Below are 24,857 nucleotides of genomic sequence, written 5' to 3'. Positions count from 1 at the left end.
TTGGTCTCTTGGCCAGGCCCCGCTTTCTCTCTGACTCCTTTGCCCCCAACTCTTCCAGAATAGATTGATTTGGATCTCTAGAAAAAACACTTAAGCAGTAACTTAAGGGCTGGGCTGTGGGGTAGTAATACATCCTCTGCTTAGGAATGTTCAAGAAGGACATCTGAAGCCTTTTCTGTTTCCTGTGCCTATCCCTGATGCTCATAAAGACACACACATGCACACACACACAAAAACCCCAACAAGGTATAAGGTGGAAGCGGGGGGGGGGGGGGATCAACAATAAGAACACAAGAATTTCAACACAAGATCATTAACTTGTAACCGAAAAGGCAGAGTGAAGGAACTTGAAGGGAATGAAGCCACTTTCCCCAATGCTTCTCATCCTCTCCCATCTAAGCAATTCTGTATTTCATAGGTGCTAGACCCTGGAGTGTTTGTGTTTATGTGTCTAGAAACTCACAAAGGACAGTGACAACAATCAGTAAACCTGTCTAGGTAAAGATTGTAGGGTCTCAATAGGCAAGAAAAGTTACAAGAACAAATGCTGGTTTGGGGTGCACCATTGCCCTCTATTGGATCAAATAAATCAGACTTCTTAGTGAAGGTGTGTGTTTCATTCCCTGGTTAGAGTTGAAAAAAACATTTTTTTTTTGTGGTATCTTTGAGTGGGAAGTTAATTGATCCTTATAAATGACTATTTCTCAGCCATATCTTTCCTTAGACATTCTCAAGTTCCAATGGCAGGTCACTTATCATAGATTTTGTTTTGCTTTGTTGGTTTTTGTTTTTTTTTTTCATTTGGTGGTATTGAGGGTTGAACTCAAGGCCTTGTGCCCGCTAGAAAGATGCTGTACTCTTTAGCCAAGTTCCTAGCCCTTAGCTATCATAGTTTTATTCACAAGCAAATGTTTCCTAAGTGCCTGTTAGACTCTGGTCTAGGGCTACACATCTGTGTGCACTTCTATAAGGGTGCTTGCTCCCACTTTATGAACAGGATAACAGGGCACCCAGTGGTGACCTAAGTGTCATGTGCAGATTCAAATCCAGGTCCATGGACTCCTAGCCCACCCTTCCCCTCCGCAATGGCCCTCCCTCCAAGAAGTCTGTAACTAGTGGAGGAGATAGATAGGTAAGTAGGTAGGTAGGTAGGTAGGTAGGTAGATAGGTAGGCAGGCAGGCAGACTGATTGACTGATTCAACTACAGCTGATTGGCCTAATCCAACCCATTGTGTCTTTTCCACCTTGAGCTAAGATGGGTTTTACATATTTAAATGGCTAGAGGCAGGGCATCAAGACTAATAATATTGGGTGACCTGTAAAAATTATGTAAATTCGAGTTTCAATGCCTACAAATAAGTTGAATTGGGACACAGCTATGCCAATTCATTTATTATCTAAGGCTGCCTCCCTGGCTACAACAGCTCAATTGGATATTGGTCACCAAAGCCAAAAATATGTGTTCTCCTCCCTTGTAGAAAAGGTCCATCAACCCCTGGCCTATTCTCCAAGGTACAATGTGCTATCTGTAGCATGTTTTTAAAGACCTTTGAGAGTTGAGAAGAGGGGGAACTAATATTTATTTTAATACCCCCCCCCAGTGTGGGAAGCAAGAGGTGACTTACAGCTGTGCTTTGCTTTAAGATTCTGTACCTAAAAGCCCAGACTTTAAAACAGATCAAGTAAAAGGTAGTTATTTGCATAACAAAGTTTTCTCTTTTTTTTATTTTATAAAGGGCTTCACCATAGGGCTCCTTTGTACCACCAGTCTCCATAATACATGCTAATATGATTCCATTTACAAATACTCTATTCATAATAACTTTTCAAGAATATTCCTGTTGTGAAAAAAAGAATATTCCTATTGTATACAGTGAGGCTTAACTGTAACCATTTCCCCCCTGGTAGTGTGAGGTTCCTACTTCTAAAAACTAACTGAGCTGACCTTGTCAGTTCCTTGGGGAGGAAACACTCTTCCTAATTGTCTCCCAGGAGCTTTACCTGACCAGCAGGAAGACCATGGGTCTGTTAGCCACATAGGTGTGTGTCTGAGCTCCCAGCACTCTGGAGGCTGAGGTGGAAGGATCCCTTGAGCCCAAGAGTTTGAGGCTAGCCTAGGCAACATAGCTAGACCCTAACTCAAAAAATAGTGTGAGTGTTTTAGTGTGAACCTAACATAACATTAGGTAGCTGATAGCAGAGTCCTAAAAGGTAGTTCTCATTATTCTTTTCACTTCTTACACAAAGTCAAGTAATAAAAATTATAGTTGTGGTTAATGTCCTGATAAATATGTGACCAGCAGTACTTAAAAAAGCAATCTCAAGCCCAGCACTAATGGCTCATTCCTGTCATCCTAGCTGCCCAGGAGATCTGAGGATCATCGTTGGAAGCCAGCCCAGGCAGGAAAGCCTGTGAGACTCTGATCTATTAGCCACCACAGAATTGAAGTCGGGCTGTGGCTCAAAGTGGTAGAACACTAGCCTAGAGCAAAAGAACATAGGAACAGTGCCCAGGCCCTGAGTTCAAACCCCACAACCAACAAAAAAAGACAGAGAGACAGAGTGACAGAGAGAAAGAGAGAGAGAGACTGAGAGAAAGAGAGAAAGAAGAAAAGCAATCTCTTTCACACGTGTGCCGTAGTCCAGAGGCTTGAACACAGGGCCTGGGCGCTGGCCCTGAGCTTCTTTGGCTGTAGGCTAGCACTCTACCAACGTGAGTCACAGAGCCACTTCTGGCTTTTTGGTAGTTTATTGGAGATAAGTGTCTCGTGGACTTTCCTGCCCTGGCTGGCTTCAAGCCACAATCTTCACATCTCAGCCTCCTGAGTAGCTAGGATAGCATGGGCCACAGGCACCAGGCTCTCTCTCTCTTTTTAAGATTGCAAGACATTATGTTTCCAGCATTCCCGCATAAATGTGGCAAGCATTCAAAATAGGAAAGGGGTATGGCTGATTCAATTAGGGTCCATCTCTCTCTTTCAATTCAGATGGGAGCCTGAATTTTCACCTCGCTTTGTGGTGTTATGTAATTGCTCTTTTTAAGGGGTATAGGAAATGGAAACCTTGGCTATTCATAGTTAACTTGGGAGGAGCTGAAATTATTCAAGAAATTTCTTGCCTGGTGCCATTTTGATGGTAACTAGGTTTCAGAACAAATTCACTTAATCTGGCTTTCAAATGGAGGCTATTTTAAAGAACGGTCTCCTGCCTTTGGCTTCCACCTTCTGTAGTGACTGTATTTTAGAAATAGACAAGCATTCCTCGTCTATAGCCTGAATATTCTTCAGGATTGTTTTGTTTTTGTTTTATTGCTGGTAAGAGATGCTTCTGTGGAAATGGCAGGGCAGAGAAAATCCTGTTGGAGTGGTCTTATGTGGTCTTACCCTTCGTGAAGCAGATCTAGGGCACAGGGCCGCTAATGGATAACATCTGAGTTGCAAAGGGCTCGGGAGAAGCCCAGCTGGCCTTAGAGCTCCACAGATGACATCTTCAGCAGGGCTCGGGCGGGAGGAAGCTGCTGGAGGTGTGCACCCAGGCTGCCCTGGAGGCTGCATCTTCTCACACCATGGGGTAGGTGGCATTTCTGTGGTTTCTGAAGCTGATCACCAGCAGGAAAAGCACACTGGATCCATCTGTGATGCTGACAAGGGGTCTCTCTCTTTGTCTCTCCCAGAGGTCAGAAGCACAGAAACCACAAACTCATTTGCATTTTTTTTTTTTTTGGTCAGTCCTGGGGCTTGAACTCAGGGCTTGAGCACTGTGTGGCTTTTTTTTTGCTCAAGACCAGCACTCTACCACTTGAGCCACAGCGCCACTCCTGGCTTTTTCTGTTTATGTGGTGCTGAGGAATTGAACCCAGGGCTTCAGGCATGCAAGGCAAGCGCTCTACCGCTAAGCCATATCCCCAGCCCTCATTTGCATTGTTGAATTCAGGTTGTTGAGTGCCCCCTCTCAGTCTCTGTGTCTCTGTGTCTTTCCCCCAGCCCAAACTTGTTGCCACCAAAATAATCATACGCGTGTGTGTGTGTGTGTGTGTGTGTGTGTGTGTGTGTGTGTGTGTGTTTCCGGACCCAATATGTATTGGTGGCAGGTACAGATTATAAAATAAATCAACACATACTGAATCAACTATATTAGTTCACCTTACTTTCTCCCTGGTGGTCATTTTTAAACTTTTCAAAATTAACACTAATGGATAAAGAGGAATAAGGATATAAGTCTATGCCTTTTGATGTGCAGACCAAACTTAAACCTCTGGGGGGGGGCGCAGTTTTTACCATTCTCTGCTATTGGAATGGGGGTGTGGAGGAAGGAACTTGAAGGCTCCCGTCATACCCACCCCACCCTGATCGCCGCCCGTGGTAGAGCAGGGGGTGGGGAGAGGTGTTCTGGCAGCTGAACAGATTTGACTTCACAGATGAAAATGGGAGCGAGTACCTTTTTTTTTGCAGTGATTTTTGTGAAGAGCAGGCTTGTTTAATTGGGTTTGGGGAGCCAGGATTACTATTGCAAGCTGGGGAGTTGTCATGTGCCTGTCACTGGCTCGCCACACTGCTTCCCCCCCCCCACCTGGGAGGGAAAGTGACACTATGCGGAAGCAATTTTACTTTTGTCTTGGCTTCGCAACCCATTTCCAGCCAGCCTGTACCAAGTGCCCAGGCCTGAGCTGAGCCGTTTCACGTGTAATAACAGAGACATCAGCCCAAGGTCACACCTAACCCCCCCTCTCTCTCCCTCTCTCTCTCTCTCTCTCTCTCTTCATCTCTCTCTCCCCCCCTCTCTCCCCCTATCTCCCTCCCCCTCTCTCTAATTTGTGTGGCTTTCTAATATGTTTAGGATTTGCCCTCCCCCTGTCTCCGTTCTGCCTCTCAAGGTAAATCTGCATGGAAACGGCATGGTTTTCAGGACACTTGATCTCCTGAGGTGAGAGTGTCTACTCTGGATACCAAGGGGGTGACCCACAAAAGCCACTGTCGCCCCTACCCCCACCCCCAGTCAGAAGCAAGGCCTTAATTAGGAGAAGTTTTTCGTGTTAATGTAAGAAGGTGAACCAAGCTGGCAAAGGCATTTGGCGTGGCCCAAGGGCAGCGTGCGCGTCCCGCTGAGTGGTGACCCGAGCTGTGGAAATGCTCATTTGCCTCAGACGGACAGAGCTTGAAGAAAGTGCCCAAAGCCTGCGTGTGCACTCTTTCTGTTTGGAAGAAAGTGTGGCTGGTGACAAAGCTCAGAGTCAACTATGACATTTTACCAGGCTCCTGAGCCAACTTTTTTTAGTACCTACCTTTGGTCTGGGAATATTCAACTCCACAAATGATCCTTGGGAAAGCAAGCAAATGAAGGGAATCAGAGCCACAAGCCCCTTGCTATCACCCTGTCACAGTCGGCTTTAATCCTCCCAGCTCCATGGGCTATACCCAGCCACCTGCTGCCATCTTCCTTATTTGCCCAAATCTTGTCTACTGGGACAGAGAGCCCCACTGAGAGGACAATTGTGGCCCCTCTCTGCTGGTGATGGAAAGTGCCCTAGGTCTGAGGATTACTTATAATTCACCCAAAGGGCTTGATACTTAGGGAAAACTTGAAAAAACATAAATGCCAAACCACAGCCTTCCAGATTTTGCCCTGACATTAATCTGTCTTAGCAGAGAATCAAATGATTTGGTAAGTCTTTAAGACTAAAGTGTCACATTTCACTGAGAAATTTTTCTATCAGACAAAACTTTCCCTGGTCAAGCTGCCTCGGCTGGGGAAAGATTCATTCCATAAGATTCTCTTAAAAATATAGGCATGGCTCAAGTGATAGAGTGACATAGAACTGAGATTCTGAGGGTTTCATTAGTTGCTCCAAATGGTACAGTTATTTACAAAAAAAAGAAGGAAAGAGGGGCTGGGAATATGACCTAGTGGCAAGAGTGCTCGCCTCGTATACATGAAGCCTTGGGTTTGATTCCTCAGCACCACATATATAGAAAAAGCCAGAAGTGGCGCTGTGGCCCAAGTGGCAGAGTGCTAGCCTTGAGCAAAAAGAAGCCAGGGACAGTGCTCAGGCCCTGAGTCCAAGGCCCAGGACTGGCAAAAAAAAAAGAAAAAAGAAAAGAAAAAGAGAGAAAGAGAAGAGAAAGGAAAAACAACTATTCCACACTCAGTTTAGTACTTGGGCCAGCTCATTGATCTTTTTGCAGGGTATTGCAAGAAAGGGTGGGCTTGTCATAGGGACTCACATCTATCATCTCAGCTAGGCAGGAGGCTGAGAGCTGAAGATCTTGGTTCAAAGCCAGCCCAGGCAAGAAAAAGTCCTGGAGAGTCTTATCCCCAGCTAACAAGCAAAAAGGTGGAATTAGTAGAATGCCAGTGGTAGAATGCCACTCATAAAAGTGAGAAAGCCCTAGGACCAGCACAAAAAGGAGAGGGAGGGGGAAACGAGATGTTAATTCAGAAACATCAAAATGGAACTTGGTTTACCCCATAATAGTAAAATAATTTATTTAACTAACCAAATCTCCCACCTCAACAAAACAAAACACTTCCTACTCTCAAACCATGCAGAAGGACCGCTGCGTTCCCCACTGGCCAGTGCCGTATAATTCTCTTAAATGATTCAGATATAAGAGGGAAAATGGCATCTGTCTAATTAAACACTGCCTGGTTAAATATAGCTGCCAAGGCCCAGCCTGGGGACAGTGTTTACAGAGCAGCCTTCAGCCCCTCGTGCCTCACGTTCCAATTGATAGCAAGCCTTCTGTGCTTATCAGCTCGAAACAGAGCGGACCCAGAAGTGGTGCCCAGCCAGGGCAGGGCAGGGAGCTGGGTGGACAGGAGAAAGGCTGAAGCTGGCTGAATGTCTTGCTCTCGGTTTCTGGGAATTTAAAAAAAAAGATCCTGAGAACTGGATCCCAAAGGTTCTAGCAGCTGTTGCTTTAAAAACAACAACAACAACATTAAAACAATGAAAGAATAGAAAAGAACCACTCACTACGCACCCCGTGCAAACCTCGCTTTTCTCAGAGCCTTAGGGTCAGGCCTGCAGACATGCACTGTCACCGGCTCTCCTGTCTGTTGCAGAGACTTCTAGGCATTGCCACCTGCTCTGGGGCCCTGGGGTCCTTCCCTGGCAGAAAGACACAATGACCACGTTATTTCTCTTTCAGTTCCACCTCACAGCATGGAAGCTGTCGCCAAGTTTGATTTCATAGCCTCAGGGGAGGATGAACTGAGCTTTCATACTGGAGACATCCTGAAGGTAGGAAGTATGGAGGAGCCATTAACACCAGAAAGGGCTGGGCCTGCCAGGCACGGGCGGGCTGGGGTCTCGGGGAGCTCAGCGGAGGGGACACGTGACTCCACCATGAAAGACGGGGGCTTGGGGGAGAGCGTGGCACGCATGTCCAGAAGCACCGAATCTGAGTCTCAGTGAAGTACCAAGTCATGCTGAACACGGGGGAACAGTCAGGGGGAAGAGGGTGTGGATGGAGAGCCTGGGGTGGGGCCACAAGACCCCATATGACTCAAGAGAGGCCCTGCACCAGGACCACTCGGAGCCTCCTTGAAGCTTGTCTCCAGCCTGCACTTGAGCTGTAGTGGCCACTTGCAGAATTCAAGGGGCCGTGGACTTCCATGTGGCAGGCTCGCACTCCCTTGTGCCACATGATAGCCGTTTTATAGACAGACTGGACCCTTAGGGCCCACCCGTACCGCAGCCCTGCCTCCACGGGACCTGTCTGTGTGATTGTGCGGTGTATACGTGTGGTACTGGAGATGAAATCCAGAGCTTTCACTTGTTCAAAAGCACTCTACCACTTGAACTACAATACAACCCTGTCTCTTTGGGGATTTAGTTATTTGGGGGAGGGGAGGGTCTTGCATTTTTGCCCATGGCTGGCCTGGACTCTTGATCCTCCTACCTATGCCTTACAGAAGCTGGGACCACTAATGTATGAAACTGGAACCTCTCTGTAATTCAGTTTGATATATATATATATATATATATACATATATATGCGTTAGCCTAAGGCACTGGTGACTCACTCCTGTAATCATAGATACTCAGGAGATAAGATCTGAGGGTCACAGTTCAAAGCCAGCCCAAGAAGGAAATTTCAGGAGATTCTTACCTCCTTAAATCTGGAAGGGGAAGTGTGGCTCAAGTGTCAGAGCATTAGCCTGGAGCACAAAAAGCTCAGGACCACGGCCAGAGTTCAAACACCAAGACTGGCATTTTTTTTTTTTTTTTTTTTGGCCAGTCCTGGGGCTTGGACTCAGGGCCTGAGCATTGTCCCTGGCTTCTTTTTGCTCAAGGCTAGCACTCTGCCACTTGAGCCACAGCGCCGCTTCTGGCCGTTTTCTGTATATGTGGTGCTGGGGAATCGAACCTAGGGCCTCGTGTATCCGAGGCAGGCACTCTTGCCACTAGGCTATATCCCCAGCCCAAGACTGGCATTTTTTAATTAAAAAATAAAATTACAAGCTGGGCACCAGTGACTCATACTTTTAATCCTAGCTACTCAGCAGGCTGAGATCTGAGGATTGCAGTTTGAAGCCAGCTGGGCAGAAAAGTCTGTGAACTTTTATCTCAATATACTACTCAGAAAAAGCTGGAAGTGGCTTTTGGGGAGGGCACAGAAAAGAATGAATGAAGGGTGAAAAGATGTAGCAGTTGTTCTCATTAGATACTATGTTGTAAATGAACTACAAAACTTGTGAGTGGGGATAGGAGGGAAAAACAGGGAGAGCAGCGAAGGAAAGAGGTGGCATGATTCACATAACTCACAAAGAAATGTAGTAATTACTTGGCTTAAGTGTCTGTAACCCCTCTGTACATCACCTCAACAATAACAATAAAATGTATTTAAAAAGCAAAAAAAAAAAAATATAAGAAGCTGGAACCATATAGGTGTGAAGCACCAGGCCCACCTTATTGGCTGATGTGGGAGTCAGAGTCTCCACCCTCAGACTGTGAGTTGCCCTGGGGTAAAGGCTTGACTGATAGCTGTACTCCAAGCATCTAATTGCAAACAGCAGGTGCTTACTAGATGTTGATTTGACCTGCATGGTAAACAAGATGGTGGGTAACAAAACCTCTGCCCAATGACTAGATCTCTGTTTTCTTGGGACAGAAGTATCCAGAAGGAGGACATCAGCGATCATGCGTGCGTCACAAACCTCATACCTGTAGCTACCCACAGCATCGGAATTATGTTGGAATTTGCCAGGAGCTTTGAAAAGTGTCTCTTGACCCAGTCATTTCTACCTGCGTCTGTAATGTGTACAACTCAACCCCATTTCTTTCTCCTGAAAGGGTGACCTGAAAGCGCTGAGTTAATCCCACATAATTACCTTCCTCGGTGCCTCAGCTTTCTGCTCTGCCTCTAAGAGCTGTAATTCCATCCAATTTTACATTTTTTTTTTCGAGCTGTACTTTGGGTCTCTCTCTTCCCACGTCCAACTTATTCTCAGTCCATGTAACCCAGAAAATTATTCTCCTAGGGAACATTTTAAGAAGTAAGGTACAGCAATTTCAGTGTAAAATTTGATGTGTTTAGGCCGAACACTTTGCTCAGGTCCATATGACGAGTACAGAGATAGGGGGAACCAAATTGATGGAGAGGCGAGAAGAGGAAGTTACGGGTTCTGAGCCTGCAACGGCAGGAGGAAACCACCCCCTTCTCCTGCCTTTTTTTTTTTTTTTTTTTTTTTGCAGAAAATGAGATTTTTTTTTTAAGACCTTGTCTTCTCTATAGCATAAAAAGCCTGTCGATTCAGCCTCAGGCAGGCCAGGCACCAGGTGGTGGAGACAAATGGCCAGCATTGGGGGGAATAATGTCTCATTTTCTACAGGAGGTGGTTAGGTGGGTATGAGGCGTGATTACTAAGATCTTGGCGTGATTCAGGTCAGACAATGAAGTGCAAAGTGTGGCTCCCACCTCGATAAGCTGGTTTCCAAATGGCCTTTCCCCTTTGTGTCTTCTCCCTGGCCAAACGCCATGTCTCAGTGTGATGGGAGAAAGAAATTCCAAAGCTGAAAATCCCGGAGCAGACATGGAGGGAAATGAGCGGCGATCTTCAAGTAGATGGAAGGCGGCACCAGTGATGAGTTTCTCAGTTCTTCCCTTGACCTAGATTTGGGGCTCTCCCCTCAGCACCCCCCCCCCCTGCACACACAACATCCACACGCACACCCTGCCTTGGTGATACCAAGAGTCACATTGGATGTTAGAAACTGTGTACTTCTCTCTTCTCAGCAGTTCTCCTCGAACTCAAATATGGGACATGCTTTTATTTCTTCAGAACAAATGATTATCACACACACACACACACACACACACACACACACACACACACACACACAGAGAATACTTTAAAGAACCTAAAAGCCTTCCACATCCTTCCGAGCTGGAGTCCTCCCTCTAAGGACATCACACTGGGCAGAATTATATTTGACAACAGCATACACTTGCAGCTGCCAGGGCTCATTTGATCCTCGCCTTGGCGCCGAGGCGCAGGGGGTTATTATTATCCCCAGTTTTTAGATGGCTAATTGACTTGCCCAGCGTCGCTTAGCTAGTGACAGAGATGAGCTAGAAAGCAGGTCTTCTCGTTCAACATGCATGGCATTCTCCGCTTTCCCCCATCCCCGGAGTGGTGGTAGAAATAGGTCACCTTCGCTTCTCTGGCAGGTTGCGCTCTACAGTTCCTCTTGCCAATCTTTATGTTTCTGGGAGAGAGAAACCCATGCCTTCAACCCCGCCCTCTGTGGATGCAACCCAAACCCCAGCGCCAAGCCCCACCCCTCCCCTTGAGTGCAGCACATCAACTGCGCGCTAAGCTCTTCTCAGTTGAAAAATCCAACTCAAATTCACCCACATACGATCTGAAGCCCACAAGCCTTTCCTGCTCCTCCTCCTCCTCCTCCTCTTTTCTATTCCAGTGGAGCCGTCTTCACCCACTCAGTCTCCCAAGCTAGAAACCTGGAGTCTCCCAGAATCCCCTTCTCCCTCAGAGCCTCCAAATGGCCACAGAATTCTGTCTGTTTTGTTTCTTCATTGCCTCTAAAATACATCCTGGACTCTGCTTAGCCCAGGCCCCATCATCCCTTGCCTGGAGGGTGGGGAGGAGCTACCCTCATCTTCCTCCTAGCCCCCTTCTGATTTTACCCTACCCCTTTTTCATCTTCCTGCTCTGATACAGAGCCCCTTCATTCCTATTTTTGCTGTTATTTCTCTGCTTAAAATCCTTTTGTAGCTGTCCACAAACTTCCAGATAAAATCCAACCTCTTTGACAGGGGCGAGGTCCTGGGTGCTTCCGTCTTTCCTCCGGAATTCATAATCTAAACCCCAGTCATACTGAGGCACTCAGCTCCCAGAATGCACCACACTTCTCATGTCCTAGACGTGGTTCTGACTCTGCCTCCTAACTGGCTTTTCTCATGGCTTGGATCGCTGGCCTCTGCAAGGTGCCCTCCCCGTCCAATTCCTACTTTCCCCTCCTCTCCAGGTACTTCCATCTATGAAGACATGTTCAGCTACAAGAAATGGAAACTAAAAATGGCTTGAGCAGTAATGAGCAGTTATTACTTCTCAAAAGCCACAAGTGGGAGGACTGTCATGAGGTTACTTCACCAGGGTCCTTTCCATCTCTTGCTCTGCCATCCTCATTTAGAAATTGTTCAGAAACATCCTTGGTGGGGGTGGCAAATACTTAACAGCGAAGCTCATTATCTGAAATAACAAGGAGCAGGATAGAGCCAGGTTTGGTGGATAATGAGGAACCAAGACAGGTGACAACACATGAGGTAATGTTGTCTGGCAAGAAAATAGAGAAGCCATATTGTGAGAGGTTGAATTGGACTCCTGTCCCAATGATCTGCAGCCTGGCAAATACACTTAATACTGTCAGAAAACAGCCATGCGAGCTGGAAAGGAAAGAAAAGGCAGAAAATCAACACCAACAGCCAGATAAGTTCCAATGGAAAGCTGAAGTAGGACACCATGGTGACCAGAGAAGAGACAGGAGACAGGACATGAACAAGGAGAACATGTGGCATGGACTAATGGCACCTGAGCTGGTCTGGGCCTAATTAGGAACAGGTCAGGGGCAGGGTCACTGGGAGCTTGAGAGTTCACATCCCAAGAGTGGCAGGTCCAGTAACCTATTGTCCAAGTCCCTGCCCCTGCCTCTAGAAATCCAGGCACGTCCATCACCTGGGAGGTGGGACTTCTCTGCCTCCACCATGAAGACAAGATGGCAGCTGCTAAACCCAATACCCAATCATCCACCATGTAGCCAAGATGGCACCAGTTAGATTTAGCATCCCTGCTTCATTTGGGGATTCGACCTCTCAAAATGTGGCTTCTCCGTTTTCTCACCATACAACAATAACAGCCCCCACAGGACTTGGTAACAAGATGGAACTTTTGGGTTAACTTGTGATCTCACTTTATCAGCAAGCCTACAAAAGTCATCCCAACTATTTGCAAACACTCAACAAGAGAGTCTCTCTTTTCAAATCTGGTCCCAATTGGACCTGTAAGTTTTAATCCTCTTTTTTTTTTAATCCATTATTTTTAAGTTTCCTGGTTACCTAGAAAAGAAGGAAAAGCCACAGAGTTAGGTGTTACTGCCTTCCACCATCTGGCCAGATGAGGAGCTGAAGGCACTGAGATTGGGAATTCCCATCATAGAAGGAGGGAGAGGAAATGATAGAAAACCCCTCCGTGCTGGGTCAGGGGGCCACACTATGAGGAGGTGACAAATATGGGTGGCACCGGTGGACAGAAATTACTAGAGGCTGAGAGAAGCCAAACCTCAAAGATAAAGCAGCTGTGGGCCCTCCCCCTCTGCCGGGGTTACTTGCGGAGCCACTGTGCAGTTCCTCGGGCTTACTCTTCTCTTGCCTTGTGATATTCTCCCTGCAGAATCCCATTGTCCTGTTTTCTTCCATGTAGATCTTAAGCAACCAGGAGGAGTGGCTCAAGGCGGAGCTTAGGAGCCAAGAGGGATATGTGCCCAAGAATTTTATAGACATCCAGTTTCCTGAGTAAGTATTTCCAGCCTGCTGAGATGGGCCTACCCACACACGTTCTTACTTTTTTCAGTCATCTCTAAAATTATCCGTGCATATCCAAGAAACTGTCAGAAGTGGCTGCCTCTAGAGATCTTCCTTCAGAGCCTCCGGAGCCACGCAGTGGAAGGCCAGAGGTGGGAGGAAGATTTGCATTTCATTTCATTCGCTTTTGAAGTTTACACCATGTGCATGGATCACCTGCTTTAGGATTTTTTTTTTATATAAAAGGAATTTAATAAATTAAAATCGCCTATGATGATTGCAATAGCAGAGTTTCCAAACATTCCACAGGGGGCGCTGTTCACCTCCCGCTTCCTTTACCTCCCAGGCTCACCTTCCGCCCTCTCAAGGGAGCTCAAACAGCCCCACCCCATGTGGGGTGGGTACACAGATGCCCCTGCCTTCCTTAAAGCATGTTCACCCCATCAGAGCACAGGGTAGGGAAAGGGGGAAATTCCCTCCAGAAAGAGGAAACGAAACACCGAGATTACACCCTGTTTGTCTCAAGAATTGACCACAAGGGTTAGATAGAAATCTAATCTTGTCTCAGAGCCAAGGTCTAACCCCAAGAGCACAGGGTTGTTAGAAAACCAGAGAGGTATTGATGACTTGTGAGGTGTGTCTGCAACACTTTCAGTGACCCACTACTGACCACTGAACCAGAAGAACAACCGCTGGCCACACCTGCATCCGTCCCAGACACTCTGCTGCCCAGCCACCTGCTGGAGGGCTGCTCCCTACCTTGACCCTCGTCCTCGCAGCCCTTGGCTCCAGGCGTCCCCACACCTACCCCTCCCACAACGCCCCTCAGACGCTTGGCCTTCCTTCAGCTGTCAAGAAGGACCTGTGGGTACTTCTAACAGAAATCCCCACCCCCTTTCTCCCACACCAACTTTCTGCCCCACTCTACTGGGTCATTTCTGTCAGCAAACACACACTACAATCTCTGCCATCTTACCAAATGAGAAACACAACCAAGAAACCCTCAACCCCCAGTGCTTTCCAGCTACTGCTTTATTTCTTTAAAAGTACTGCTTATGTCCAGCACCCATTACTCACTTCCCATTCTCCCTGAAGCCCGCAGGACTCCTCTGAACCTGCCTGCCAAGGTCATGGTGGACGCCAGGCCTCAGATGTCCATTCTCAGCCATCATCTCAGCACGGATGGACTGGGCATCTCTTCTTCCTGTTGGAACATGTTCTTCCTCTGGACTCTGTGTGGATCCTATGGTCCTCCCACCTTCCTGACTGCTCCTCCTTGGTCTCCTCTGCTGGTTTTCCTCACCTCCTCCACCCTCCTTTAAGTTTAGAGAGCTCCCTTCTCAATGAGGCCTCCCTCAAATACACACACATAGATAAGCACGTATGTGTGTGTGTGTGTGTGTACATCTATGTATGTATGTATCACAGTGCTGGGGATTGAACCCAGCACCTCATGCATGTTATACAAGTGTTCTGCCACTGAGCTATGTCCCCGGGCACCATATTTTAAGTGAGTCTCATCACCCACACCCTCTCTCTCTCTCTCCTGTTTCCTTTTTGTTCCCCATGTGTTGCCCTTCTCTGATACACTGTACATTCTGAGGTTCCGTTGTGTCTGTTGTGTGTGCCTCCTCTGCCAGGAAGACCATCACTTCCCTGAGGCCGGGTCGTTTGTGTATCTACCCCACATCCTATTCCCAGCACCCAGAAGAGGACTGTGCACACAGTACTAGATTCCAACAAAAGCTGTCACTTAAGGAGCTTCGAAACACTTCAGAATACTGAAATCCTGGCTGTTCAGGTCTAATGCAGAAATTTGGGGAAATCTGGAAAGAAATCACTTTTCCCATTCCAGTTGGAGAACAAATACATTTTCTACATCCCCTGTTGCCTCTGTTTTAACATTTCCTCAGGGCTGTGGCTACGGTAGAGCTCCAGGCATTTCTTCCCCCATCTCTACTGCATTTCCCACCTGGCAGTGACGAGGTGGTCACTTATTCAGTCCTGAAGGGGTGGCAAGATCTCCAGCACCCTTGCCTTTGAGGACAACCCTTTGACAGTGGTCTGGAATAAGCACATCCCTCCTGTAATCCCTATCCAGAGGGTACAGGCAATGGTCCTCAAAAGGGATCCCAAGCAGAGGCCTGCTGGGCCTTTGTGTTCAAGCCACACGCAGATTAGCCTTCTGGTGGCAGCAGTTAGAGCAGCCTCCTTGAAGCCTCGGATCCTGCCCCACCTTTGACTCCACGCCCTCACTGGGCTCTCAGGGGTGGAGGGAGGTTCTGGCCTCCCAACCCGAGGGCCACTGTTTGCCTTGCCTTGTGTAAGTGTTCGACTTGGTTACATACATACCATGCCCTCTGCTGCCGCCTGTCGTGGCAGCACCCCTGAGGCAGCAGATTCTCCTCTCTTTCTTCTTTTCCACAGAAAAGATGAGTTTCCAGCCTGGGGTGTGTTTGTTTTTAAGTAGAGGGCCCCAAAGTACTAGGAATTACCCATAAAGGAATGCAGCGGAGCCCCTGTGGAGGCCGCTCAGTGTATGCGCTGGGCGCTGAGCCTCCTCTCCACGGCCGCCTGGGTATAATTCTCCCATGCTCAGGAAGCATCTGCACCCACAGAGTTCTTGGGGGCCAGGCCATGGGTGTCCCAGCCTGCCCTCTCCCCCCCCCCAAGCCTGGCCTGGAGGCCCCGCCCCCATCATCTGTCCTGGTTCTTCTCTGGTCCCCCAGCTGCAGCCAGCGGCTGCTCCCGCAGTGACTTCCTCCCACACTGCCCCATTTTGGTGCAGTGGCACATTTCCACAGTGCACATTTTCCAGATGGAGAGTCGCTTCTCCTGGAGGCCTGAGGAACACTGGCTGGCTTTTCCAGAGAACTGCTGACAGCAAGCCTGGACCCCCGAGATGGCCCCCTCTGCATCTCCTTGCTGTGCAGGGCCGCTGGCCTCTCTCCCTTGCGTGGGCCAACTCCGATTTCCCCTTGGCTACTTTGTTCTCACCGAGCTCCTTTGTCCTCTCCTGGGCAGGTGGTTTCACGAGGGCCTCTCCCGACACCAGGCAGAGAACTTACTCATGGGCCAAGACGTGGGCTTCTTCCTCATCCGAGCCAGCCAGAGCTCGCCAGGTGACTTCTCCATCTCCGTCAGGTACTGGCCACTCCCCGCGCCGCCCCCACCTCCTCAGCCTGGAACTCCAGGAGGTGACCCCTCACACAGGCCCCAGACAGACTGTCCGCGGTGCTTGTATCCTCTTCCTTCCCCGAACCTGCGTCCTCAGCACACTGGCTTGTGTCTACAATTCTATGTGCATTCACCTGACCCCCCACACCGTAGCCCAGATGCGCCCAGAAGAGCGGCCTTACTATCGACTCTGTCTTTGTGCTCTTCACAGAGCTTCGCACCCTGCAGACAGATCGCGAAGTACTTGTGGAAGGATGGAGAGGAGGAAGGAAAGGAAAACTCCCACTTGCCCATACCCATCTGGGCTCTAAATCTTAACCTTTTCCATGTACCACTCGTGTGTGTCTGAAAAAGGGCGGGAGAAAAATAGAACTCAGTCCCTGCTGTGGGTTGCTATGAGCTGCGGGCGGGCGGCTGAGCGCAAAGCCACACTGCTTCAACATGGAAAGCTGAGAGCAGCGCGCAGAGCTGAGCCCGGCCAGGGTGAGGGGATGGTAACCCAGGAAGTGGCTCGGCCCAGGCCTAGAGGCTCGGGGGTGAGCCCGGTGCATGGGGTCAGCCTGCCGACGAGTGCAGGGAATGCAGCTCACAGCAGAGGCTGAGAAGGAAGAGAAGAACCTGTGCTGTAAAACCCTCCTGCCTGAGAACCCACGGACACAGGGTTAATAGATTTTGAGGCGCACAGCTTGAAGGATTCCAGTTTAGAAATCGAATCTCAGGACATAAACGGTAGCAAATTCACTATTTAGAAAGAGTAGCTTTTTATTTCCTCTCATTTCGTTTTTGAGTGGTACTGAGTTCAACTCAGAGTGCTGCACTTGCTGGGCAGGTGTTCTACACGTGAGCTATACCGCTCGCTCTCCTGTGCTTTTAGTTCTTTCTCAGGTGAAGTCTGGTGTTTTGCTCAGAGCCAGCCTCGGCTTGTAATCCTCCTATCTATGCTCTGCACATAACTTTGATTCCAGGCATATACCACCACACCCAGCGAGAATAGATGTATTTTAACATAGGAAAGAAAGCCATATAAATAAGGACAACCATTTGTATGTACATGTACCTCTAGAATGCTTCAAATAGCCTGCCCTTTTAGCATTGCCCTTGCAATCTTACTTAATTTTCCTTAACTAAAACTCTTTGTAGCTGGGTCCAGTGGCTCATGCTTGTAATAATAGATACTCAAGAGACTGAGATTTGAGGGTTGTGGTTCAAAGACAGCCCAGCCCAGACAGGAAAATTCATGAGACTTTTTTTTTATTTCGGGGGGGGTGGTCAGTCATGAGGATTGGACTCAGGCCCTGGGTGCTATTTCTTTTTTGCTCAAGGCCAGTGCACTATCACTTTGAGCCACAGCACTACTTTCAGTTTTCTGGTGGTTCATTGGAGGTGAGAATCTCTCAGGGACTTTTCTGCCCAGGCTGGCTTTGAACTGTGATCTTCAGATTTCAGCTTCCTGAGTAGTTAGGATTACAGGGGGGAGCTGACAAGCACCCAGCCCTCTTATTTCCAACTAACTACCATAAAAGCTGAAAGTGGAGCTGTGCTCAAGTGGTAGAGCACTAACCTTGAGCACCAAAGCTCAAGGATAGCACCTGGGCTCTGAGCTCAAGCCTAGAATGGACACACATACAGACACACACACACACACACACACACATAACCCTCTGTATTAGGCAATGGTCAACTTTAGTTCAGGTCAATGTTAATAAATCACAACTTCTAAATTAGGTAGATCTTAATTAATGAAACTTTTCTCTATTCAAAAAACATATAAGTCAAGCCTATTTTTAAAGGGCCCTATTAGGGCTAGGAAAATGGCCTAGTGGTAGAGTGCTTGCTTCGCATACATGAAGCCCTGGGTTCAATTCCTCAGCACCACATATATAGAAAATGGCCAGAAGTGGCGCTGTGGCTCAAGTGGCAGAGTGCTAGTCTTGAGCAAAAAAAAACCAGGGACAGTGCTCAGGTTCTGAGTTCAAGCCCCAGGACTGGGAAAAAAAATAATTAAAGGCCCTATTATAAAGTAGACCACATAGTTCATGAGATTGAAGGGAAGTTCTTGGCTCCTTTGATTTTAATGACCCTGACCCTGACTTTGTAGGTAGGAATTACAGCTCCTATTTCCTTGATTGAAACAAATTCTCCTAAATGGTCAACCTTGTCTTCTGCCCAAGTCTGTTCAAGTAGTGAGGCAAGCATCCTCTTAGGGTGATTATTACTGTAGTCTCTCTATACCTTCTGCAGAACTATAGTACAATATGTTCCAAAGAACAATCATTTGTAAGCCAGGCACTGGTGTCTCACACCTGTAATCCTAGCTACTGTGGAGGCTGAGGTCTGAGGCTCGTGGTTCAAAGCCAACCCCAGGCAGAAAAAGCTGGAAGTGGTGCTGTGGTGCTCAAATGGTAGAGCACTAGCCTTGAGTATAAAGAAGCTCAGAGACAGAGAGCCAAGGCCCAGAGTTCAAGCCCTAGGACTGGCAAAAAAAAAAAAAAATCATTTTTTATTTTAACGTCTGCTTTCTGCCGTAGGCACAAATAATTAAGAGCTCAACATGGTCCCATCACTTAGCACTTGCTGAGAACAGAAAACTAGACTGGATCAGAGCCCTGAGCCTCTGAGCCACACCTCTTCCATTCACCTCTCAGAACTATGTACACAGACCTGCATTGGCAGCCTCCACGGGTCCCCTCTCCCTGTGGCTTTTGAGAGACAGTGTTTGAACAATCACAATATGCAGGAATATTTCCTCTTGCTGTAATAATGGTTATGCATCAAGCCATGGAACGTGGACTCTTACCATGAAGAAACCTGTGTTCGTGACCAAAACTCAGGCGAGACACGGTGATGGCCATGTCTCAGTTACCTAAAACATTTGGGCAAGAGGTAACAAACTGTACAGCCCTTGGCAGCACATGGCTATGAACAGGGCCCAGCACAGCAGATGAGAATGAAGGCCAGAATTTTGTTCTCCAAGCACAAACCCCTAAACTCCTCTTTAAGGAACCTCCACTAACCTTCAGAGGCATCTCTGATCTCTAAAACCTTTTCAACTCTTGCCCCCTCTGTGAGATCAGGCTATCAGTAGCATCGGCACCAGTGTATCTTTAGACATGATGTGTGACTGTTTGAAAAATAAACTCCACATCCAGGACAAAGTGACCTGCCAGTGGAATAAGACTGGATCTGACAGGCAAAGTCCAGTTGCCTCTGTCCAGATTAATCAAATCCAGTTTCTTGAGGCTTGTACAGCAAAAAAAGGTGTTGATCTAAAAGAAAGTAATACCTTTCCATGACTGGAAACAGACCGAGGCTTCTTGCCTCAACTCTGCCCCTAATTCACAGTGACCTTCACCGAGCCCCTGCACCTCTCTGAACTTTCAACATGCTCACCTGAAAAAATGAGACTATACAACCATAAATGTCTTTCTGAAACTCTACAGTTCCATATCATGCTTTCCCCCTAAAGGCTCAAAATGCTTCTGTAACCTTCCTTATGCAAAATATAAATGAAGGTAAAGAAATTATCATGATGGACTGGGGAAAAGAATGACAAATTCTCTTAAAACCCTTAGTAATAGGCTTACAGGAGATGGTTCAAAGTGTTTCAGGTAACAGAGAACTGGGGCTTGAAACACCCTATGCTGCAGAACCTTGAGTATCGGGCAGGACTCTGGAAATGCCTTGTTTCAAACAAACGTTATGAAAAGGTCCTTGGTCACATAGTCTTTAAGGCTCTGAACCCTTTTTTTTGTTGGGGGTGGGAGGGAGTTGGTTCCACTGTCCAAAGCAGATTCCAGCTCACTAGATGATTCCGCTGATGGAAAGTTGCCTCTCACACAGCTGGTGTTGCAGGCGCCTGCCTGCCTGCCCAGTGAAGGACAGGCTATCCATTGCTTCACTTCCTGCACCGTCAGACCGCCACCTTCCCCGCGTGCAAACAGCCCAGCAGGCAGGGACACGGTCACCGTGTGACGTACAGCTTGGATTTGCCTTGCTCTCCAGGCACGAGGATGATGTTCAGCACTTCAAGGTCATGCGAGACAACAAGGGCAGCTACTTCCTGTGGACTGAGAAGTTCCCATCCCTAAATAAGCTCGTGGACTACTACAGGACAACGTCTATCTCCAAGCAGAAGCAGATCTTCCTGCGGGATAGAAACCAAGAAGATCAGGTACAACTCAGGTCCCAATCAAACCCGATTTAGAGATTTTCAGGCAGTCTTGGGTTCCCACGTAAACCACCAGGAAGGTGTGTCTGCTGGGCAGATCTTCCAAAAGACAGGCTAATGAAGCCAGATCTCAGTTTCAGTCTGAGCTCAACACTTCCTAGCTTTGTGGCTCTGGAAAGTTCTCAGATCCTTAGTTTCCTCATCCACAAGATGGGGATTACACCTCATGGGGGCAATGTGAAGGTAACAGAATGTAGTGAACCCCCATTATCTTCATCACTCCTAATTATACCGCAAGTGCTCCATAAATATTAGTTCTTATTGGGAGTGCTATTATTCTGTTACTTGTGGATATTACAAGTTTTCAACCGAGCTCCAGAGCTGCCCACCAGTAGAACTGGGGGCTGCAGGGCTAGAGAGCAGCCCACAGCCGGGATTGAAACACCCTATGGGGCTTTGTGACGGCCCGAGGTAGCTTGAGGAGACACTGGAAGAGAAAATCAGACCTGGAATTATTTCTCTTAGGACTGTTTGGAATACAGAGGATTGTTCATAGAAATATATTAAATACTAATTTAGTTGCTAATTGCCCATATTTCTTTAATCACGTTGAGACCTTTCTGAGTGGGTCTTCTCAGCTGTAGAATGGAGAGAGCAACAGTACCTCCCTCACAAAGGTCCCGTGAGGAACAAACATGGTAGAGTTACTGCCACCAAACACGACCATGGCAAGCTCTGAGGAAATGGTATCTGCTCCCATAAGTGAATTCACACCCACGTGCACACACGCTCACCCAATATCTAAACAATCTTTTCAGTGGAAAAGGTGTGGTTATACGAGATGGGTATTACAGGAGGCGTGGAGATTGGTTAGAAGGCGTTGTACCCATGTGTGGAAATGTCACAGTGAAGTCCCCCTTGTATAGCTAATGTGCGCTAATTAGACTAATCGTCATCATTTTTTAAAAGAGAGGCAGAAGCAGTGACTAGCATAATTGGAATCCTAAGGACAGGTGATTTGCTTAAAGCCATGTGTGCTTTGGGGAAATAGGGAAAAGCCACCTGCAGTTTTTCAGGCTGAGAAGTGACCCTCTAATGAGAACGGGGTGTTCCCACCAGGTCACACACAGTCCAGAAAGGAAAACAGACCTTAGCCAAGACCTGGTGAGCGATTTCTAATCAGGACATGGACAGAGATATTAACTTACTGGGATGTATGCTCAAGAGAGAAGAGAGGCAACATAAAACCACATTCAACCGGATTAAATGAGTTAATATTTGTAAAGTGCCAGCACAAACTAAGCCCAGGGATCTATGTAATTGTTTGCTAAATAAAAACAACAATAAAACATTTCTGATTCATAGGTTGTCACAGCGTGTAGAAAGGCCTCGCTCTTTCCCACCCTGCCCAGCTCCAGGCCTGGTTTCCATGACACTGCCAGACTGTTGCTGTCTGCGTCCCTATCACCAAGCTGTGAATGGCAGCTGGAATCCTGTGAGGTTGTCAATTAGCAGAGTTTATCTGGAGGGTAGGATGTCCAGCAGTATGGCAACCTGTGATAAGAAGGGATGGCATTGTGTCCATAAAACAGAATATTTAAGCCTGATTACACAGAGAAAAACAAAGCCACCAGCAACGGCCTTCTGAATGGATCCTGCGTGCAACGTGCCCGTCTGTTAGTGCGGAGGCCGGAACTCTGAACGCTGGGCAAGTCCGACCACCAGTGGCCACATGCTCAAGTGTAAAGATGGGCAAGTCCAGAAGCTGCCAGAAGGCAGGGCCATGGTGCCTGTTCTCTCTTCCAGGGTCACCGTGGAGGCAGCCTGGACCGGAGGTCCCAGGGCGGCCCGCATCCCAGCGGGGCTGCCGGAGAGGAAGTCCGACCTTCAGTGAACAGGAAGCTGTCGGAACAGCCTTCTCCCCTTTCCTCCCAGTACCACCCACACCAGCCCCCACAGTGCCCCCCGGGCCCGCAGCCCCCTCTGCAGCGGTATCCGCCACAGCACCCTTTTCAGCAGGTACAGGGGCGCATAGATTTCAGGCGCAAGGACCTGCCCTTCCTCCCCCGCAAGCACACCCCAGGCCCGGCCCGGCCTCACTGGGGCTCACAGAGTTCACCTGGCCTCCGAATGGTGGAAGAAATTTCTGTGTACTAAATGGCTTCCTGCCTGAACACACACACACACACACACACACACACACACACACACACACACACACGCATGCACGCACGCACGCATGCACACCCCCCCAGGACTCAATGAATCATTGCTTCATTTTCCTATCAGCAGAATTTCAAGTCTATTCATGCCCCTTAACCCATCTGGCTGTAGAATTGGACAAGAGAAAAAAAAAAAGGATTAACTCCTGCAATGGAGCCTTGCGTATTTATTTATCCCCTGCCTGTGCCAGATGGGATTTCAGGCGGCTTAGGGAGATGGACAATATGAACGGATAACATCGATCCTAACTTGCTTAGCGGGGCACAGAGCTCTTTGTGAGCTGCTCATATCTACTTCCCCAGCCGGGTCTCCCCTACCCCCCTCGCCACCCCCACCAGCAGCCACGTGCCACCAACCCTGCCCCGGGGCCGCTGTACTTTGTCTCTCAGCTGTGGGTTTTTAGAAGTTGTGCCTCTGCCTAAGCAGCCTTTCCTTGGCCAATGCTGGTGTTCAGGCATTGCCTCCTCTGTGAAGCTGCCCCGGATTTACCCAAGCTAACCCAAACCCTCTTCTTTCTGCTTGCTTAACCCCTTAATGTACCTGACACCTCCCGAAAAGGAGGCAGGGCCTTCTCTTTCCAGCAGTGTGTCCCTAGTGTCTGGTACAATACCAGACACATGGTAGATGCCTGGTAAATATATGTTTTATTTGAATAAGACACATGTGCATGCGCATGTGCACACACACACACACACACACTAGGTATGGTGGTATGTGTTTGTAATGCCAGTATTTGAGAGGCTGGGGCAGGAGAATGAGGCAGGAGCATTTAAGCCCAGCCTGGGCTACAGAGTCAGACCCTCACACAAAATAGAACAATATATTAGAGGCCTGAGACCTGGGAGCGTGCAACTCCACAAGTAGGGTCCCTTCATCCACCTCCCCTTCTGCCCATCACCCTGCTGTCCAGCAGATATTCCTGGACACCATCTCTTGATGGCACAGGGTGGGGTGGGAGGTTTGGGAGAGATGTCCCACCACGATGGGTGCCTGATTGCATCTGCCCCTAGGACCGCCGTGGGGGCAGCCTGGACATAAATGACCGGCACTGCGGCCTGGGCCTCGGCAGTGAAATGAATGCTGCCCTCATGCATCGCAGACACACGGACCCTGTGCAACTCCAGATGGCAGGGGTGAGTGAGCGGGGCCGGGGGCTGGGGGCTGTGTGAAGCCGCTGCCGGGCTGTCTCCTTCTCTAGTTCGGCCTTTCTTTGTGACTTCTCATAACCAGGACTAGATGGCATTTAGTCTCAGTGGTAGAGCATATGTCCAGCACATGTGAGATCTGTCCCCAGCACCCCAAGAACAGAACAAACCTGTCTTGTGTCAGCCTCCAGGGAGGGTTGTGCACCTGCTCTGAAGACCCAGTGTGGCCAGAGCAGCCGGCGGCTCCCCTGTGCCCGTGGTCAGCAGCGTCCTTCACTCCCCCACAGCGCGTGCGCTGGGCCCGGGCGCTGTACGACTTCGAAGCCCTGGAGGACGACGAGCTGGGGTTCCGCAGCGGAGAGGTGGTCGAGGTTCTGGACAGCTCCAACCCATCCTGGTGGACCGGCCGCCTGCACAACAAGCTGGGCCTCTTCCCCGCCAACTATGTGGCCCCCCTGATGCGATGAACCCTTCTGGGGAGGCCAGAGGCTTCCTGTCTGGAGCTGCCCGCGAGAGAAGTGGCCAGGAAAACAGCCGGACCTGATGACTATTTTCACATGCGAGTGTACATATATACATGAACACAAATGCCGTGAATACATTTTATCACAGTAACTTATTGACGATTGGAGTGGGCCAGTTATCTGATGTGAGAGAGAATGAGGTTGATACTTCTTCCTCGGGAGAGAGAAGGCAGTGCGGCAGTGGGAGGGGAACGGGGAGATGAAAGGGGATTTCTTCCTGCCCTGGATCCCGCCTGCCGCCTCCCTGGCTCGGAAGTCTTCCCGGAGAGCAGCCACGCGGAGGCCACACCCGGCGTTGGACGCAGAACACTGGGTAGGGCCGGACGTGGCCAGGCACGTTGCAGCTCACCTGCGGGGTTCCCCTCCGGCTCCCCAAGGGTGGGCGGCACTGCCACGCTGGGAAGCACACGGGCGGCAGGTTCAGGGCCGTAGGCAGCAGGCAGGGGCGAGGTCAGAAGAGGTAGTATGGAGAGTCCTGTCCCCAAGGCCGGCCTCTTAATTACGCAGGCTTCCACCTCAGCCGACGGGGGAGTCTCCACCATGGAGAAAGTGAGATACTGCAGGTGCCAAGTGCTG

The 24,857-nt window shown here is 48.7% G+C and overlaps 1 protein-coding gene across 1 annotated transcript in view; it reads left to right on the top strand.

Annotated features, from left to right (window-relative positions):
• The window catches only part of Grap2 (GRB2 related adaptor protein 2), a 65,721-nt gene extending 41,327 nt beyond the window's left edge, over positions 1-24,394 (top strand). Inside the window, exons 2-8 of the mRNA XM_048355055.1 lie at positions 7,150-7,241; positions 12,944-13,035; positions 16,069-16,188; positions 20,224-20,392; positions 22,196-22,408; positions 23,623-23,745; positions 24,045-24,394. Coding sequence (XP_048211012.1) covers positions 7,164-7,241; positions 12,944-13,035; positions 16,069-16,188; positions 20,224-20,392; positions 22,196-22,408; positions 23,623-23,745; positions 24,045-24,224 — 975 coding nt within the window. The 5' untranslated portion in view covers positions 7,150-7,163 and the 3' untranslated portion in view covers positions 24,225-24,394. The remainder of the gene's footprint in view (positions 1-7,149; positions 7,242-12,943; positions 13,036-16,068; positions 16,189-20,223; positions 20,393-22,195; positions 22,409-23,622; positions 23,746-24,044) is intronic.
• Positions 24,395-24,857: the final 463 nt, after the last annotated feature.

This window comes from Perognathus longimembris, chromosome 1 (genome assembly GCF_023159225.1).
Source record: "Perognathus longimembris pacificus isolate PPM17 chromosome 1, ASM2315922v1, whole genome shotgun sequence".
Classification (NCBI taxonomy): Eukaryota; Metazoa; Chordata; class Mammalia; order Rodentia; family Heteromyidae; genus Perognathus; species Perognathus longimembris.
This window is presented reverse-complemented; position numbering and strand designations above follow the sequence as displayed.